Source organism: Linepithema humile, chromosome 7, assembly GCF_040581485.1.
Source record: "Linepithema humile isolate Giens D197 chromosome 7, Lhum_UNIL_v1.0, whole genome shotgun sequence".
NCBI classification, from domain to species: Eukaryota; Metazoa; Arthropoda; class Insecta; order Hymenoptera; family Formicidae; genus Linepithema; species Linepithema humile.
In genome coordinates, this window is record NC_090134.1 from 19467109 (window position 1) to 19486089 (window position 18981).

General features: G+C 44.6%; 2 protein-coding genes across 9 annotated transcripts in view; one reads left to right on the plus strand and one right to left on the minus strand.

Moving 5' to 3' along the window:
- Window positions 1-52: 52 nt before the first annotated feature.
- LOC105668283 (CD63 antigen-like) lies at window positions 53-2646 on the plus strand. The gene is made up of 6 exons (XM_012360561.2): window positions 53-573; window positions 655-837; window positions 977-1147; window positions 1258-1347; window positions 2051-2170; window positions 2259-2646. The coding sequence occupies exons 1-6, from the start codon at window positions 355-357 to the stop codon at window positions 2370-2372; spliced, it is 897 nt and encodes a 298-aa protein (XP_012215984.1). The 5' UTR covers window positions 53-354; the 3' UTR covers window positions 2373-2646.
- Ten-a (tenascin accessory) overlaps window positions 2388-18981 on the minus strand; it is a 482645-nt gene continuing 466051 nt past the window's right edge. For 7 of the 8 annotated variants that reach the window (XM_012360546.2, XM_067358589.1, XM_067358590.1 and 4 more), the window contains 10 exons: window positions 16672-16791; window positions 14314-14498; window positions 13721-13872; window positions 12699-13357; window positions 12254-12489; window positions 10969-12077; window positions 10576-10798; window positions 8448-10438; window positions 8111-8294; window positions 2388-8035 (listed from right to left, as the gene is read on the minus strand). In XM_012360546.2, coding sequence (XP_012215969.1) covers window positions 7074-8035; window positions 8111-8294; window positions 8448-10438; window positions 10576-10798; window positions 10969-12077; window positions 12254-12489; window positions 12699-13357; window positions 13721-13872; window positions 14314-14498; window positions 16672-16791 — 5821 coding nt within the window. In that variant the 3' untranslated portion in view covers window positions 2388-7073. The remainder of the gene's footprint in view (window positions 8036-8110; window positions 8295-8447; window positions 10439-10575; window positions 10799-10968; window positions 12078-12253; window positions 12490-12698; window positions 13358-13720; window positions 13873-14313; window positions 14499-16671; window positions 16792-18981) is intronic. The other variant, XM_067358591.1, reaches the window with a different exon arrangement.

The window sequence follows — 18981 nt, forward strand, 5'->3', positions numbered from 1 at the left end:
ATTGGTTCATTTAGTCTACAGATTGATCAACTTCGTAAAACAATATTCCCTAAAAACTTTGTAAAGGGACTTTTATCGGTGGTAGTACTGATACATGACGTCGTGCGCTGTATTCAGATCAGCTGACCGTCAGCATATATATCACGTAATATATATTTTTCCTTGGATTTTCATGCAACAATGAATACATTATGCCTTTTCGTACTTATTTCCTAACTGTATCAATTGAAAAGAAAAATATCTAAATAATCTATTGATTGTCACTGGTCACAATTACTAAGTATAAATCATCAAAATTGAAAAAGTCTTGTTTTGAATAAATAGATCGCATAAAACGTGATCATAGAGCATATAATGAATTGGCGAAAATTTTGGATGATCAAGAAGAGTCAGGATGAAAATATAAACGAAACTGAAACGTATACAGATGATGGAATTACTGAAAGCGATGAGACAATCTCGACGAAAAAGAGTTCTAAGAATATTGACACTTCCCTTCATAAATTATCTTATAAGCGATTACCGGGAGGATATCTTAAGTTCTTTTTTCTATTGCTTAACAGCGTGGCCGTTGTGAGTTTTCCCAATTTTTAAACAAAGTTTTCGATTTATAGATCTAACAACCGGTATGGTTTAATTCCAAAATTTATTAAGCTTGCAGGTTTAATAGCGATAGTGATATCTACCTGGATGTTGACTAATGGAGATTTAACGTCTAGATTAATCGGTCAACGACTTTCTATGACGATTATATTAATTTTAGGAGTGTTTGTGACTTTTATAGCTTTTACTGGAATTATAGGAATCAGGAAGAAACGGAGATATTTTATGATTTTCGTAAGTCGAATTAGTCAAGGAAAAATCCCATAAAAATAAATCTTATATATATTAAAATATATATAATTATCTATTTAGAAAACTTGATAAAACATGAAAATTTTTCAATAACTTTTCTATCAGATATTTTATTTTTTAGTATTTAACGTGCCAATCGCTTGCTCTTTGTGCTATATTTATATGCCTGACAATCAGTTTTCCATTTTTCGAGAAGATTACGAAGAAAATTCGAGATGACATGATAAGCGCAATGAAAAATTATCAATCTCTTGATTGGGCTACAGAAGCATGGGATAATACTCATAGATATGTAAGAACTTAAATCGCAAATTTATTATGCAAAAATTAATTTTTTTTGACACGAGAAATTTTAACACAATTTCGATACTTAAAATTTCTGTTAAAAATAATTTGTTTTAGTTAAAATGTTGTGGAATCAAATCTTCCCAAGACTGGTTGGATAAGCAAATGGAAATTCCGCAAAGTTGTTGTTCCATATCGATTATTCAGGTAAATTTTAGAAAGTTCAGTAAAACTTTAATGTGCAATGAGAGTTATAAAATTGGCATAATGGCACCTAATATTAATTAATATTTTATAAGATAATTAAAATAGAGCTTAAAAAAGCTCGAGGGTTGCTAAAATAGCTTTTACGCAAAACTTACATCCGCTTAGTCATGGATGGGTTATGCTAGTCACGTCTCAATCCATTTTCTGCCATGCGGCAGAACTTGGTCCACGTATTTTCTTTTTCGTGTCGGGAAATGAGCAAGAAGCATTCACGCGCAGCACACATCCGGTCGCGCCTAATAATATCCCTCTTACTCTCCGTACTCGAAAATTTTCTCTTTTGCCTCTATTCCTCGGAAGTCATAACAATCCGTCATTTTCAGCCAGCCAACTGCGTCCTATAATAAACTACTATTCTATTAATAAATGTTTCATAATTCTCAATTGATATAAATAGATAATTGATATAAAAATCAAATACAATTATACTCGATGATCATAATTATAATTAATAACTATATTAACTCGTTTCACTATTCATATAGTGATTTATTTTATTATTAAACAAATATTATTCAATAGCACGTGCAAATTTAGTCTAATGAAAGATATAATATAATAATTTTATACAAAGTTAATTTAAAATTTAATTAAATTAATTGAGTTTCCACAGTACTTCTAATGTTATTGAAACAATTTTCAGTGCTCACATATGACAGAAGACATAGCTTATAAGTCTGGATGCTTAAAGGAGGCCACGATGCTGTTAAAATCGTACATCCAAACTGCTTCTGTATCCACTCTTATCATATTTCCATTTTTAGTAAGTCAGGAGTAAATTATTTTTCTCTCATCATTTTCTAATCATAATAAATGAGAAAAATGATAATAACATATCACTCGCGTTTCAGATAATCAGCGTGATTTTAGCGCTCGGTTTGCGAAAAAGGCTGCAGACGAGTCATTCGATAGAAGACGAACCGACCTATTCGAGAAGACATCAAAGGGTGAACGTGAGTCAGTGAATGACAAGTCCGAAGTAAAACGTTTTCCCGTTTTTTATTATCATATATAGATCATATATTTTCTGAAAACACTTAATATATTGTACTTAAGATAGTAATATTGTAAGTTTATTGGACATGCTGGTTGGGTCGCGTGACGCTGTCTGCCGCGTGGCAGTGGTTCAAATGGAAAATTCTGCAATTATTCACTTTCGACGCTTTCTACGATGATCACCGAATCGGGGCTGTGTGCTTCCAACACGCGAGGGGCGAAAAAATACATTTATAAAAATTACTCGTGACCATCGTAACGCTCTCGTTCACGGCAGGGTTTTCTTCAAACGGGCCTTGATCGAATGGCGGGGGATGAGACTTTTTCTTTTTTTTCTTTTTCTTATTTTCTCTTCCTACGGTAAAATGGAGCGTCTTACATGAAAAATCGATCGTTCTGTCGATGCGATACGAAATATTGACGTAGTGATAATTCAACGCGCGCGATGCACCTGTCTTTTTCTCTCCATTTATCCTTTTCTTCTAAGTTATCGCTAAACGGCTGCGGCAATCGATACCGCGTGTACATGTCTTGTGTCTGTATGTATACGTGTGTGTATAAATGTATTCTGTATATGTGTGTATTGTGTGTGTGTGTGTGTGTGTGTGTAATGTATATAGATATAGCTGCTGGGGGACAGGGCTAGGCGCAGTTGCAGGCAGGTTCCATCCAATTACAGATATATTATATCATAGCAAACATCGTGACTATTTACAATAAATACAGTCGATTAGGTTATATAAATAAAATATATATAATATCGTATCGTTAGGTTTAGGTTTACAGCAACACGTGACAGTAAACAATTAGATCAGCGGCAAAGTAGCGTAATCTATCTAGGGTAGTGGTCGTAGTAGCTTTAGCGTGGCTGACTCCTCTGCTTCTCTTTCGCGCTCGCTTAATCCTCAATATTTCTCACTTTCACGCTGCCTTTCTCTCTCTCTCTTTCTCGCTCGCTCTCGCTCTCACATCCTCAACTTCCGTCACGTTTCCGGAATTCCGAATTTCTTTTTCCATTATTTTTTTTTTTTTTTTTTTTTCTTCGGCGTGGAGTCGCACTCGAGTCCGAAATCGCGCGTCTCGAGAACCAATCGCGCCGCAATGCGTGGATCGACAATTACTGCTATATAATTGGCCACACTAGCTCCTCTCGTGTGTGTGTTTGTGTATATATATTTTCTCAATATATTTATATATATTTATTTATTTATTTATCTCATATAATTATTATTTCTTCGCGCGCTCTACTTCGTTTTTTTTTCTTTTTTATTTAAAGAAGTACATGGAATTGTCGCGATCCCCCACGACCATCCGCGGGGGGACGAACGAATCTGGAACGAGTTCGCAAAAACGAGAGATGAAACTTCACGGAAGTTAGAGAGTGAATTTCTTTTCCTAATATTATAATCGTGTGACGGTCGGGCCTCGAGTCGAATGGGGGGCCCCGCCCGTTCTTACGACACGTATCGCGGCTAACGCTGGCCCGCTCGTTAATTTGACACGTGATATTTAAAAATAGTCGATTCTTCTTGAACGCACCGCTGCCGGATCCGACGGCGAATACATAATACGGTTAAAGATCAAGAGTGTGACGGGCAGTGGGGAGCAGGTGTGAAGGGCTGGCTGGCCGGGGAGGGACGATGAGTGTTTAGACGTCCACGAGTGTCGAGGCATTCCTATTTCGCTCGAGAAAGTTGCAATTTATAGAAAATCGATGGCAGTCCATTATTATTACTTTTATCATTAAGATGAGAGATAGTAATTGCTTCATCGTCATTATTCAGTATAGGATTGTCAGTGTTCTTATTAAATTTTTACATTAAAATAAAGTGCGTGATTCAAGATGAAGACGATTGCTCATGAGAGACCGAATTCAATCGAGACAAGTCGCTTCCAAGATTTTCAATCTTTTGAAGATGGAATACTTTCTAGTGATAAAGTTAGAACGAAGTTAAATTGGAATATCAGCCCGACGTCGAATAAGCGAGGGAGGAATGCAGCTCGACGATCGAGCTCGTTCGCGCGGCCGTCCGTAAGAGAACGCGATGATGAACACGCACGGAGATAGATTCGCGGTGCGATTTAGCGAGTTCCGTTTCACCGCATCGTTTCGCGCGCTCGCACGTGGCGACGAGAACGTGAAATGTACAAAAAGGCTCGCCCTTGCGGCCTCGTCGACGCGAGCGCGCGCGTCTCCGATGGGAGCTTGTTTTGGACCGCGGTTTGGAATTACCCAGACAACACAATCCCTAAAAGAAGCCGTAAACTATTAGTTTTTTTTTCCAGACATCCTACGGACATCTCTTAGACGTCTTTTAGGATTTTGCGTTGGTCGGCTATCATAGGTCTAAACACTCGCTCGAGTTAAAAATACGTTACGAAGCTTTTCTATATTTCTCTTTTTCTCTCTTTCTATATATATATATATATATATTTATTTTTTTTATACACTCAGCATATAGATAACGTTTTTTTTCTTTCATCTATTCAGACAGCAATATGTCGTTGTGCCATTAACTATCCATAAACGGCACCGTCTCTAAAGCCGCGCTGCAAAATATCAATGGCGAGTACGAACGTTCGTGGAGACGCGAGCAAACAATACGAGCGATGGATCGATAGATCCGGGATTACACGAGGAAGAGAAGGACGAGGGAAAGGGCGGCAAAGGACTCACGGACGGGGTATGGAAGGAGGGAGGGGGGAAATGGGGGCAACGAGAGGTACTTCCGGTGTGCTAAGGGTGGTTCGATGCACGTATATGGGTTTTGTGCGCTGGGGGGAGCGATCGGCGCACACTTATACACACGTACACGCGCGCGTACACACATACACATACAGGCGAAACGATCGGTACTTGGCGAGCGGTAATTTTGGATACACATACTTAGTATTCTCGGTGAGGAAACATAGTTTAACGTTCGAATACGTTCATATCCAGCAAGCACAAATATGCGATATTGTATACGTATTTATTTACCGATAATGAGTTTTCATTCCACCATCGTGTTTGCCCTTCGTTACTGTGCGCGGACATCGGTTCACACGGTTCTCCTGCCGCGAGTCACGGAGGAACTTCCCCACTGTCGATCCCGAACGATTATCTCTCTGCACACTCGCGCACACGACGATGCGATACAGATTCGCCGATCGGCGACGATCGGGAGCGCTTACGCTACGGATAGGACACATCCACATGTTAAAAATACGCTTAGTTTCGCTATTGGTATCCGACGTCCACATGCACGCTCATCACTCCACCGATTTTTCTCATTCGGTCTCTCTCGTTCACTCTCTCTCTCTCTCTCTCTCTCTCATTCTCTCTCTCGCTCTCTCTCTCTCTCTCTCTTGCCGTACAAGAAAAGCACCACTTTATAATACAAATTCGTCTCGTTCTTAATTGCCTAAAGCCGCGAACGGAAATTCAAGCTCGAGACCGCACGATCGAATCCGCACGATCGCCGCTCCTCTTCCAGAACACCGAGAAGGTCGCCTCATTTCGATTTCTTTTCTTCGGTCCGCTTCTCACCGGGGCCATTCATTGTTGAGACACGTTTCGTGTTTGTCTTCGCGCTCCCAAGCGACTACATCTGTTGCTGCGGATACCGTTCTTCCGCCACTCACCGCGCTTCTTCCCCTAAGTACGACGTTAAAACTTCGGTCGAACAAGACTGGCCGGGCAAACACACACGTGGCTTGTAACGTCGTGACGTCAATAGCGTCGTTCTTCCTGTTTCGCACTCTCCTCGCATTTATCCTACACCGAAGAAAGTTGCTACGTCAATGTAAAGCTATGTATTGACTAGTTTCTCTCACTCGAGTCGCCCTCAACGACGAATGGCCTGTTTCTCTGTTTCTCCTTCTTCTTCTTTTTTCCATCGTTCACGATATACAATATAATTACCTTGTATCAATGCGGTGTACCATTCGTGTACGATGTACACGACATACGGTCCGCCGTATTCTTAGGCCTCGAACGCAAGCTCGACGAGCTTGCCGGCCTTGCCTCGCGCGAACATAGCCAGAGGGGGGGGGGGGGGGGTTCCTGGAACTGAATCCAAACCTGCGAACTGGCAAACGAGAGCTCTCCAGCTGCGCTCACGTCGCGCCGAATTCTCCGGAAGAAAATCTTCGCAATGTTCCCACCGTCTTCCACAGCTCGCAGTTCAGGATCGAGCAGTTCTCCATTCTCCCGGTTCTCTCCTCTCCTTTTCCCCGCCGTCGCTTATAAGGCTTTCGCGGATCTGCCAATCGCGGATCGGTCGCGCAGCTGGTCCGTGGAGCGAATACTTGGTGAAACTCGCGTTCCTCCGCGTGTGCTTAAACGCTCTTACACACTATGTACCCTATATCTCGCGTATATTTATAATATATTATATATAATATAACGTTATAGTGTTTTTGGCATCTTTGAAATACACAAATAGACTTTGGTATAAAACTTTTTGATAGTGTTCAGTACGTTTATATATGCGGCGTGCATATACGGACGCTGCGCTACTGCGTGCAACAGCGGCTCGCTCGGCTCTCTTTACCTTCCACGTTGACTTTCACGCGTCTCTCTCTCTCTTTCCTGATGTCGCTCACTCCAAAGTTTCCACGGCTTCGATACTGGACAATGTCCCCGCGCGAGGGGGACGATACGACTGACTCCCGGATGCGGTGTCGCTCTAGCACATCTTGTCTATCCACCAGAGCTTACAGGACGGCGCGCCTCTCCTCCTGCGTCGCTTCTTGCTCGACTGATCGACGGCCTTTTTCACGAACCTGATGTTGTAGGGGTCCTCCGCGAGTTCGGGGTACTGCTGCGCGTCGTGTATATATTCGCCTTCGTAATTGGACGCAAGGCCGATCTTCAGTATCTCGTCCTGCTCGGCGGCCATCCACTCGACGGATGTCGGGGTGTTCGCCTTGAGCGCCTCGCGCTCCCGGTGCCACGCTTTCCTGATAGCGGTCGCCTTCGCGTGATGCAGCAGTCTCTGCTTCTCCTTCTCCGCCGTAGTGCCGTAGCGTAGGTTCACCACGTAGCTGGCGCCGTGTATCTTCACGTCGATTAGCGAGCTGCTGCCGCTGCCGTTCTCGTTCTCGTGGAACGTGGTGTTCACCTGACCGCCTAGCCGCTTCAGCTGACCGCGATCCTCGCTGGCCCGCCAGGTTTCCTCCTTGACGAAGTAGAAGGCGTCCTGCTGCGCGCTGTGCACGACGAATGTGAACGGCAGGAAGTAGGAGCGATTGAACACGGATGTGAACACGTCGCCGTAGATCGCGTTCGCGCTCGGCACGCTGGACACCACCGCCTGACCGTCGGCGGTTCTCGACACCAGGATGCCTTTGCCGAACGGCGGATCCGACGCCGCGCCCAAACGGCTGGGTATCAGCTCGCTGGTGTCCTTCTTCAGAGCCGATCGCGGCGGCGCCGATAAACTCACAGCGTCGCCCGAATGCCTCTGAGCGATGTGCGCGAGGAAACCGGACTGTACGCCCAGATTGCGCGTTCTCTTCTTCTTGCCGAATATGGAAGTGCCCGGACCAGGCGCCTGAGGAACGAGGCTCTCCGGAAGTTCATTCGGGAACAGCTGCGGCGCCAGACTCTTCAAATCGTATCCGAGATGCGTCAGCCATGATATGTGATCTGCAAGATTGAGTGTGTCAAATATCGAGGGCGTATCGAGTAAAATGGATTCATCGACGATCGTGACAAACTTACCAGTTGGTTGGCTTGGTCTGTCTGTATGTCTAACGTCAATCGGATCGTTTCCGTTAAATCTATAGAGATGTAAGTGCGTCGGCTTGTCTACTCGGTCTAAAACATTTTCCCACAGCGGTGACATCCACTGACCTATCAACGGATCGTAAACCTTTCCGTTTGGCATGTGGACTAAAGATGTGACCTATGAATCAAATTAAAAAAAAAAATTGTAGACACTGTTTCGATTCTGAAATATTGATTCTGTGTGCGATATATTGAAAGATCTTTTTATTTCGCTGCATTTTAATTGATCAAATGTATATTTCTAAGATACGAGGATAAACTTCTCACTTACCTGATCCAAAAGTCCGCCGCAGAAGTCGACCGGCAAGTAAAGATATGGATTCGAATCGTAAACTATGTGGCCGTAAGGTGATCGCATAATTTCCCTGATGCCTTCTCCGTACTGATTGAAGATCATAATGGGAGTGCCGCACTGATCGGTGGCGATATAATATTTGTGTCGGTACACTTGTGCATAAATGAGGTGTCCCCTGTCGTCGTAGACGAGCGACATCAGTTTACCGTCGCGCGGACTGTATATCTGGCTCACTTCGTGCGGGCGCTTCTGGTTGTTGTAGAAGAACTGCGTGACGTTGCCGTAATTGTCCTTCCTGGTGGCCAGGCGGTCCAAATGATCGTAATAGTATCGCACGTCGAAGCGGCCGCGTTTGATGGCGCGCACGAGCAGCCCCTTGGCGTTGTAATTAAATCTCTCCTCTCTCGCGTTCTGCACGACAAGACCCCGGTTGTCGTACTTGTACAGACCCTCGCCGAACTTGACTATCCGATCCATGGTATTGTACTCCATCGGAATCGTGTTACCGCGGTACGTCAGCGACAGCATGTTGCCGTTGGCGTCGTATTTGAAGCCCCACGGCTCCTGCGCCTCCACGCCGGTCAACTGGCCGTCGCAATCCCACGTATAGTTCTTGACATTCGTGTACGTGTTGACGGCGACGTTGCGCGTGTACGTTCTCGTTTGATTGATGCGGCCGCGTGAATCGTGCGTGAACTCCATCCTGAACACCTCCATTCGATGGATCGTCACTGTGACTTGAGTCTCCAGGAACCGATCGTCCGTGATGCGCGAGAACAGCGCGGTGCCATCGAACACGGTCGTCTCATTGATCTGCGGCCTCGTCACTTTGAACTGGCCGATCTGCTCCAGCGTGCCCGACTTCGGACTGTAAGCCATGGTGTGCGGCGGCAGCGTTTGCCCGCCTATTCTACCCTGCACCGCGACCAGTCGGAAGTTGGAATCGTACTCGAAGGTGAACTTGGCGTTGCTCAGGCCGGTCTTGGCGCCGAAATCTATGCGTTCTTCCACCAGAAGACCCGCGCTGTACTGATAATCCCACTTGTACTCCACATCTCTCTCGGAGTGTATCACCTCGGAGGGCAGGCCGCTCTCGGTGTACCTGATCTCGCTCTTACCGTCGCCGTGGACAACCTCTGCCAGCTGACCCGAGGTGTGATATCTGTAGACGATGCGCGCGCCGTCTCCCGGGAACACGGTCTGTAGCAGATTTCCATCGTGACTGTAATGCTGCAGGTAAGCTCTGGTGCTGCCGGGCGGAGTGTACGTCACCCTGAGAAAGCCGAGGGAAGCTTGACAGGAGAAGGAGTGCTTGGTTTCCGACGGCAGTATGATGTGTCGCAGCCCACCGTCGTCGTCGTATTGCAACGAGAATTGCCTGTTGCTGGCGAGCGTGATCTTCGACAGCATGTTGAAGTCGTTGTAGGTGTACCGTTTCGTGCCGTCCTTGCTGTTGGTGATTTCCGCCAGCTGACCGTGCCGATCGTAGCCGTAGGATTCGTCGGAGGCGCCCCATTTCCAGCTATCGATTCTGTTGAATCGGTCGTAGGTGATGCTAAGATTATGGCCCTGTTCGTGCGGTTGCCAAATTAAGGGCAGGCCGGCGAGATCGAAGGTCACCGTCAGCAGGGCGGTTCCTGTTTTGTCGTAGAATGTTTCGCGGCTATTAGCCTGCTCGAACTCGACGCCTATCACTCGCGTGTCGTTCACCCAGATCTCTCTATTGAGCGTTTGCTGGGAATGACTGACATCACCGACTAGATTATACGTCGTTGTCATGATGTTTGTTAGTTCTCCCAGAGACATCACTTGGTAGCTCCACATGGGCAGCATTTCCGCTTCCACTGGCAAAGATGGCTCCAACAGCGGATGTTTTGTCGTGGCCGCGCTCAACACTCGGCCGCCACCAGGCAGAAACACTTCCAGACTGCTGTTAGTAAATGAAATTGCCTTCAACAGCTTGGTGCCTGCAAATGAGAAATTATGCAAAACGTTAGATTGATAACTTTTTTTTAATACCCGTAGAATTAAAATAATTCTATCGAGATATATCACGATGGATTAAGCAAAAATTAATTAGCGAATAATTTGAAAGAATACATACCGTCAGTGATCGTCAACATCTTGGACTTCTCGTTCTTCATCTCAAATTCCACAGATCGTTGCTTGTCGCCTTTTGATAAAGCTTGCAACGGAGCGGATACCTTGACCAATAGACTTTCATCGTCGGACAAGTCCGATAATAATTTCAGCTTCTCGCCTGTCGGCAGTATTACATCGGTCACACGTCCCAGACTGTCATAATTATATATGTACGTTTCGTCGCCCTGAAATTCGCGAAAAGTTGCATTATCGTATCATTTTATGTAAATAATATTTAAAGACAGAATCTGAAATATGTCTTGTTTCATCAACAACAAATAATTTTGTTCGCTTAAAAAGACCTATAAATTTTTTTCGCTTTAATAAAGCTAAGTAATAGAAATTTCCGACTTACTCCTGATCTGCTGGTAAGCAAACCGGTAGAGCCGTCGTAGCCCAGAGCAATTTCCGCCCTGCCGCGTTCGGACAATTTCTCCAAAAATCCAACCGCGGAGATCTTCAACTCGGACTTGTGATCTTGTGTATTCTCGATGGAGCTAACGACACTGCTGTAATCTCGCAGGAATTGTATCTTATTGCCCGCGCTGTCCGTCACCGTGGAAAGCTTGCCGAAGCTCGTATTCTTGCTGTACAGGAAAGAATAGCGAGTCTTCCCAGATGTCAGATCCTTCGTGGAGATGTGTTGGCCGTAACGATTGAACACATAGATCTCGTTTGAGGGTGGGAATGGAATGTGGAACTCTCCACTTTCGTCGTGGTTCGGTAGATACGGTTGGAGAGCTAGGATGTGAAGGCTGCCCTGGTCGGCCACGTGTAAGACACCGTCCGGTGAAATCGCCAGGGCGGATATCGCGATAAATTTGGCATTCGACGATAGGAGCGTCTCGGTGCTGCTAGTGTCGTCCGTGCAGGCGCACGCGTCCATGTCCTTAGTACTGGGTGTAGTATTGTTGCATTCACACTGGCCGCGTAGTCTCTCCTGCTGCTGGCCGGCAAAGTGCGACATTTTTCCGGACGAGTCGACGACCCTGATGGAGTTCACTCGGTGAGAATCGCGATCCGCTATGTACAGCTCGCCCGTCGGACTGAAACCGACGGCCAGCACCGATCCGAGCACCTCGTCCGGTTTCTTCAGATTCGTCGTTATCGACGAGTTTAATTTCGGCAGCTCTCCATTACCGTTGTTGTTGTTGTTGTTCGCATTGCTGGTGCAGTGGAGAGGCGTTCCAGCAACCACGCGCACCTTCAAATCGCTGGTGAGTTTCAGAACTAGCCTGTCGTCGATAAAGTGCAGAGATCCGTCCAATGGGCTCAGGGTTAATCCGGTCGGCCACTGTAATTGAGCCTGGTGCGCGGGGATGGCTCCGGTGCAGGGCGCGGGCGACCAATGATTATGATGGCCGTGATGACCTACAAGCGTGTGTATAATACCTCGAGGATCAACCGCACGTATGTTGGTTCCGTCGGCGATGTACATAGTTTTGTCAGCCGCAATTGCAATGCCTGTAAACCACAATATGGAACACATTTTTGAAATTATTTTGCGAGCAATTTTTAAATCCGTTCGATTTTTCAGCGCGTACGCTCGCAATTTTAAAACGTTACCGAATTACTGCAAATTATTCGAACGGCGCGAATGCCTTTCGCAAGGTTGACGGATATTTCAATTCATCCCTTACCTTTAGGATGAGCCAATTTCGCATGAATCGCCGGACCTTCGTCGCCGCAATGTCCTTCGTCGCCTGGGATACATCTCTCGCCACTACCGACGACGGGCTCGATATTGATGCTGGGATCTTGGACCTGTTCCAACGAGAGGGCCTTCAATATTTGATGCTTCTCCGGATCGCTGATGTATAGGTGTCCATCAGCCGGCGAGATGCACAGATAGTACTGATATGCTACTTGAGTCGCGCTGCAAAAGAAAAAAGAAAATCGATACATTCATTTAAATTGCATATCCAATTAGCACGTTGACTGCCGAGTGACATTTATCGCTCGTACAAGTGTTTGCTAAAATATAATTAGCCGCGGCAGTCAATGTGTGTTAATAAATTTCTCATTTGTATTGCAAATACTGCAATTAATACAAGCGCTCTCTCTTTCTTTGTAAAATTCAACTACCTTAGAATCAGAACGGTGTAAACTTTTCCTTCGGGTGTGATTCTGCGCACGAGATTGAAATCTCCGACGTATATGCTGCCGTCGGGTCCGCTTGTAAGTGCCACCGGCGTGAGGAGTCTCGCGTCTTTCGCGAGACCGTCGCAGTTCTGGCACACGAGGCTCCTCTGGAGGCCGGTGCCCATCACCACTTTCACAGTGCGCGGATACTGTTTGAAATGGAGAGTAGTGCCGTCGCCTTTCTGCAGAATTCCCTCGTGGAAGTTGTAATGGTGATGGATGTCGAGTCCCCAGCCGCCGATATCGGAGATATCGACGTCGAAGCCTTGCAAAGTGGCCGTCTGCGTCTCCCATATCACCGACAGGCAAGTGGAGTGTTGATAGCCGATGGAGATTCTCGCCTGTGCCACACCGTACACCTTCTGCTTGTAAACGTTCCTCTTGTTCCAGGCGAACGTGTGTGTTAGATTCGGATCGGCCTCGTACGTTTTCGTGTGCAGCGAGCCCTCGATCTCGACGTGTACGTGTACGTGCGTCAGCGATTTCGGAATGAACGGTCCAGTCAGTTGCATTCTCACGGTAGAGAGGTAGCCCGCAGCCTGGCTGCTTTGATACATCAAGTGGAGATTCGAACCCGGTATAGCAATGCTTTCCTGCACGATCTGCAAGCGATGTTTAACGTCCCGTTAAACCGGTCACACAGAGCAATGATTTCCGTCGTAAATATTGTTACATTTGTGCAGTGCTCTTTGACACATTTCTCTAGTTTTTTTTTTTTATGTAACATGTCACTGAATAACAGGTTTTTGTTGTAGAACTTTTTTTTTTAACGTTAAACTCTTCCTGGATTTTATATTCAAATGATAACAAAGCTAGTTATTGTTTATAAAGTAATTATTTTATTGTGCACACAAGTTATCATTTTATTTCATTGCTATAATTTTTTTTTTGCTGGAAAAATCAATACGGTTCCGTTTTTGGAATCGTTGGCACGATTTGTAATCGCATTAAGTTCGGAAATTTACCTGAGTTTCAGCGAACACCATGCTCTTTCCGGGCAAACCGCCGACTTTCTCCGGCATCCACGTGCTAACGATAATGGGCCGTAGCGTCTCGTGATCGTGCTCTAAGCACGGGCCGTGCTCGCTAAAGAGTCCCATCGAAATCCCTGGGAAGCCTATTATATTGTACTCCATAAATAATAAGAAACTCAAAAATGCATAACACTCAAGGACGGAACAAAGACGGCACACACGTTGAACAGCTGTGGACACCGAGCGCTTTGTGAAGATAATACGCGGATAATAGACGCGCGAGTGCGATCCGACGTGGCCGACGAAGAGCGATAATAAATTACATAAACCCTCTTTAACAGAAACTTTCATAAAAAAAAAAAATGTCCGCTTCTTTTGTTATCCTTCCTTTTCCCCGGGCACGTAGGGGTTGGTCGGTTTCAGGTGATCGAGCACGTACGCGCGTTTATCGAAACGTTTGTGGCGTTAATGGGTAACGCGATACGACACGTAACACGATGAGAGAGAGATATATATATACGTACCGAACCGGCCGATAGAAAAAAAAAAAATTGTAATATATATCCGAGGCTTTCGGTGCTTACCCACTGCCGGGCTCGGCGGCTGGTTAGATTTATACGATTCGCCTTCTTTGCTGAGGATCATCACTACGGGCGGCAGGACCACGATCTGATTCCAGGGTACGAAGACGGTCCGCGTGAGTGGTTTGAAGGGGCTGCGCTGGAATTGAAGCGTCACGGCGCCTCCGCCATTGACCAGCACGTCGAACCTGATCAAAGTACGTAAATGCATTTCGAACTCCATTGCCGCCGTATTACGTACGGATCCGACGTAGGTCGATCAAGATAGTGCGCTTCAAGATGCGCCTCGAGATTCCCCGCTCTCTATCCCGAGAACGAATGTTCGACGAGGCCTTAGAGTTGGAATACGTGAGCGTTGAAAAAGCTTTCTTATCTCGCGTGTAGCTTTCTAAAACATTAGCTACTGGTGTAATTTTAAAATACGGAGCGTTTCCTTTTGTATAAAAAAAAAAAAAACTTTATCTTTGTCGCAGCTAGGATAAGGAAAAAACTTTGAAAGCTCTTAAAGTCTTGACGACGTATAATTTTAAAAACTTCCTTCAGGAATTATTATGATTATGCGTCCTATTTATTGACGTGAACAATGGAAGTAGATTTTTATTTGTGCGTACTTTGCAATTCCCTCCTTTCAGCTCGTTCGTTATTTAAGTTTCATCCAGGTTCAAAAGTGCGCTATAGGATTTAATGAAGTAATATCCCTCCTCATACAAAATTACTGGCTTCTCTGAAAGTTGGAGCGGCGAAACAAAAATACGTTTTTAACGGGATTTATACAGCGCTATTATACTTATTGTGCTATTAATGTAGCTAAATAAATGTGTCCTCATTGAATTATTTATAAAACGATTTTCATCCATTTATATTGCATAATTTTTCCGAGTTCAACAAAAAAATCCTATAGAATTAATTATCTCTTTTGTACTAAAATAGTGTCCATAAACGCTTGAATTTGTTAAATACTCCACCGTATTTATTAAAATATAATTAAAGTGTAATAAGTATAATTAAAAAATTATTACGTAAAAAGCGCGGCGATAATAAGAAATCAATTTCTTTTTCTTTTTTATATTAATATGCAGTCAAATCATTATCGCGTGGAAAAAATTCGTCCAAGTTGTAATGCGCCGTAACGATATTATAATTGAAGGTGCGTCAATGAATAGAATAATACGTACGCGCTTGTTATTTCGCATTTATGAACATTAATTACGAGTAGGCGCAGTGTTCCAGTCGTTGGATTAATATGAATTAAATCGGGAGAGAATGCCCGAAACAAAGTTTCCCTCGTAACGAGTAGATCCGGTCGATATGCGAACACATTTCGACGTCCCGCGATGCACCGAGGGCCACTCGGACTAAGCGTGGTACATACGTAGGTTTGCGCGGAGTAATTAGTAAGCTTTCGACATCATTAGCTCGGGCTTTGATGTGGTCTAGTATCCCAACTCCTCCGCTTTCCTGTTTCAGAATTATTCTCGCCAGGATTACTGTGTACCCTCGTCTGATATAGTCGTTCCCGCACCACCTACCCTCCCCCTTTCATTACAATGCAGCCTTGATACTATCGCACACGACGTCCAGCTCTACCCGTACATGTCGTGCCCATCATGTGCAAATGCTAATACCACGACGACGACAACGACGACGCGTGTGTTCGTCGTTCTAGCTGTAAACGCGGATGTAACAACCGCAACATAACTCTTTCCACGAAGCTGTTTCTATCGCCCGGGAATACATTATCCTCGATAGCGCGACCTACTTATTTCACGCACGACGCTCAAGAATAATTAGCAATTAGCAAATACGAATTTGAGATACGCTCTTAAACGTTCTCAGAGCGCCGATGGTAATGCATGTATAATAATAATCGGGATTACGCCCGTGGTATCCGTCATTTACGTTATGGATGTCCGTCATAATCGTGCACAAATCCCTCTTTCAAAATAATATTATGCCGCAGTAATAACTACATCGGCTTAAAATGTGAACTGCATAATTGCCTGTACATGCGTAATGGTGAATTATTAATACGAATTACTATCCATTACCGTGCCTCTATTAAGGACAAACCAGAATGCACGCTTAAAATCATTTATGTCATTTGTATATGCAAAATTATTCCAACTCGGGCGATTTCGTCTGACATTTCAGAAATCTTGACATTAAGAACACGCACTACGATAATCGACCTGTGGTTCCTCCTTTCAAATGGCAGCGTCTTCAATGTCCTCAAGCAATTGTCGCTATGCGATCTTCGATTTGCCAGAAAATTTGATAATTTTAATGCAACGGCAATCGGTGTGACTCGCCATTTGAAGCTGGGTAGTCGAATAAGGTACGAGTTGAATTATTGATCCTTACCATCCGTCAGCTCTGGTCAAGGTGAATCCGAAGCGCGCATCCCTGTCCACGGACACTCTGATGCCTACTATTCCGAGTCCTTGTTCGGTAACAACTTGGCCTCGCATCACCGCAACTCGACTGTTACAAATTATAGATATATCGGGGTCCACCGAAGCGGGATCGTTTCGTCGACCCATTAATCCGCGCAATGCTGATTTAAAACGAAACATCCTCACAATTTACATCTGTCTGAACGCGATTGGAATGCAATTTCGATCGGCGCGCGCGTACCGGTGAAGAAAAATCGTGGATTTTGAAAGCATTCTCTTGGAATATTGTTCATATTTTAAGTAGGATTCCGAAATTATCTGTCGCTTTAAGCACAGATATGTCATTGTGAATTTTTACCTGTTTCTTTTTTTTTTATCTTGCAAACCGATATTCGTACAATTTTAGCTTTATAGCTATTTAATTGCGGCTTCATTATTTCCGCAACTATTGATACTCGAAACGCTATGCGTTTCGAATTAACTCGAAATCTAATTTTCAGCGTGATCTCGCCGTGAATAACAGGGTATCGTTAATGCCCACTTAGTGCTCGCCTAATTAACAGATAACGCGATCATACTTCTCGGTCGATGCGCGACCGGTATCTTTACGCGAGCGCGGACACGAGCAATCGATTTCGCCTGTTAAATCAGCTTCCGCGGTCAACGGTTCAATGCGATCCAATATTCTCACTTCGCTGCCAATACAATCCGCAACTCCATTCGGCCGACATTCGACGGCCGCATTGCCACGTACAAGGGAAGCTAATGCCTCTGGCTGAATCGAGGAGCGATACAAATTGATTTTACAAATAGAACAATGCCGCGTAGGCAAGGGGTGGCGGAACAGGAACGGAAGAGGGGCACGGGCTGCGGGGGTGGGCTGCAGGGGGTTTTAGCGGAACACGCGCAGTGCGTCGACGATGCATTGTGCTCGCGAGAATCAGCATTCGCGATGGCAGCGAGGCGGGAACATTCTTCTCGGCACTGATTTTCAGGATTTTTTGAGAGACTAGAAAAAAAGGAAAAAAAAGAAAGAGAGAGAGAGAGAGAGATACGAAGAAAAGACATAATACTTCGTCCCGAGACGGATGGAGGACTGGAGCGGACAGGGTGGGGCGGGAGGGATCTGTAGGAAAGTTACCTCGTGAGAGTAAAAGGCATGCAGTCATGTTATATAGATACGTAGTAGGCGTGAGAGATATGTAATATGTAATATGATAATATAGAAACGTATTATATATGTGAACTTTGTGAAAAGAGGGGCGGGGAAGAGGTGGCGGGGGAGGGTGGGGGGGTAAGAGGGGGTGTAAGGGTCTAGATTCTTGGCGAGAGAAAGTTTGGAATGTTTGAAGCTGAATATTTTAAGCAATTCGTGTAGTGCTGAATATAATGAGATCGATGTATAGGTACGTAGATAATATATATAATGTATATAGAGATATATGCGACGAGGAGTCGTCGCATATGCGTATGTAGCTTGTTACACCGCGCCGGGCCGGCCAGGTAACGGGGTGTAATGCGGCAGATGCGACACGGGCGACGGTACCGCGCCGTGTAACAAACTATATACCCGTTTTATGCATTCGGTATGTAGATATATATAGATATATATATTTATCGGTCTCTAAGGGATTGCGTATGGGGGGCATATTCGTTCTTGGAGGATCGCGCGTGTTTCCCAGCGCTGCGAGTGACGTCAATGGCCCCGTCAAACACGGACGACCATTTCCAGTTTGCGATTATCGAGTTCCGCTGACTTTACGGCCACGCTCAGAGATCGAAACCGGGATCACTTCCTGTTATTTAGCCGAAAACACGCCGGATTGAGGGTCCTGTTAATTTATAGAGAAATCAAAAGCCGCTGGAAAAATGTCAATACTTCTTCCAATCTCATTGCTTTCTCAATAATTTCTCATGTTATTGGAAAATTAACAGAGTTCTACAGTGATACAGTAAAATCTTAAATTTACAAATAGCCTTAATAAATGGTTTATTCAAGTTGTCAAATGAGCCAGTAGTATAAGTCAATAATGTGTTCAGACATACATTTTAATAATACATCGTTCTTTTAATGCGACATAAAATTGATGTATAAAATTGATATTTGTATGAATCAAGCAATTGGATTTCGTACAAATATTTTCATGTGTAAAAATTTTCGCTATTTTTTTCAACGATTTATTTAACGCGTTTATAGATATGAAAAAAATCGTTAATTGCAGAAAAGAAAGATAGACATAATTTTGCTATATGTGTGCGTGAAATCTTAATGCAAAAT

Bases quoted from the DNA above. Each gene is read 5' to 3' on its own strand.
- LOC105668283 (XM_012360561.2), top strand. From the start codon at position 355: ATGAATTGGCGAAAATTTTGGATGATCAAGAAGAGTCAGGATGAAAAT. The intron at 574-654 runs GTGAGTTTTCCC...AAATTTATTAAG, and splicing joins TGCTTAACAGCGTGGCCGTT to CTTGCAGGTTTAATAGCGAT. The intron at 1,348-2,050 runs GTAAATTTTAGA...AACAATTTTCAG, and splicing joins GTTCCATATCGATTATTCAG to TGCTCACATATGACAGAAGA.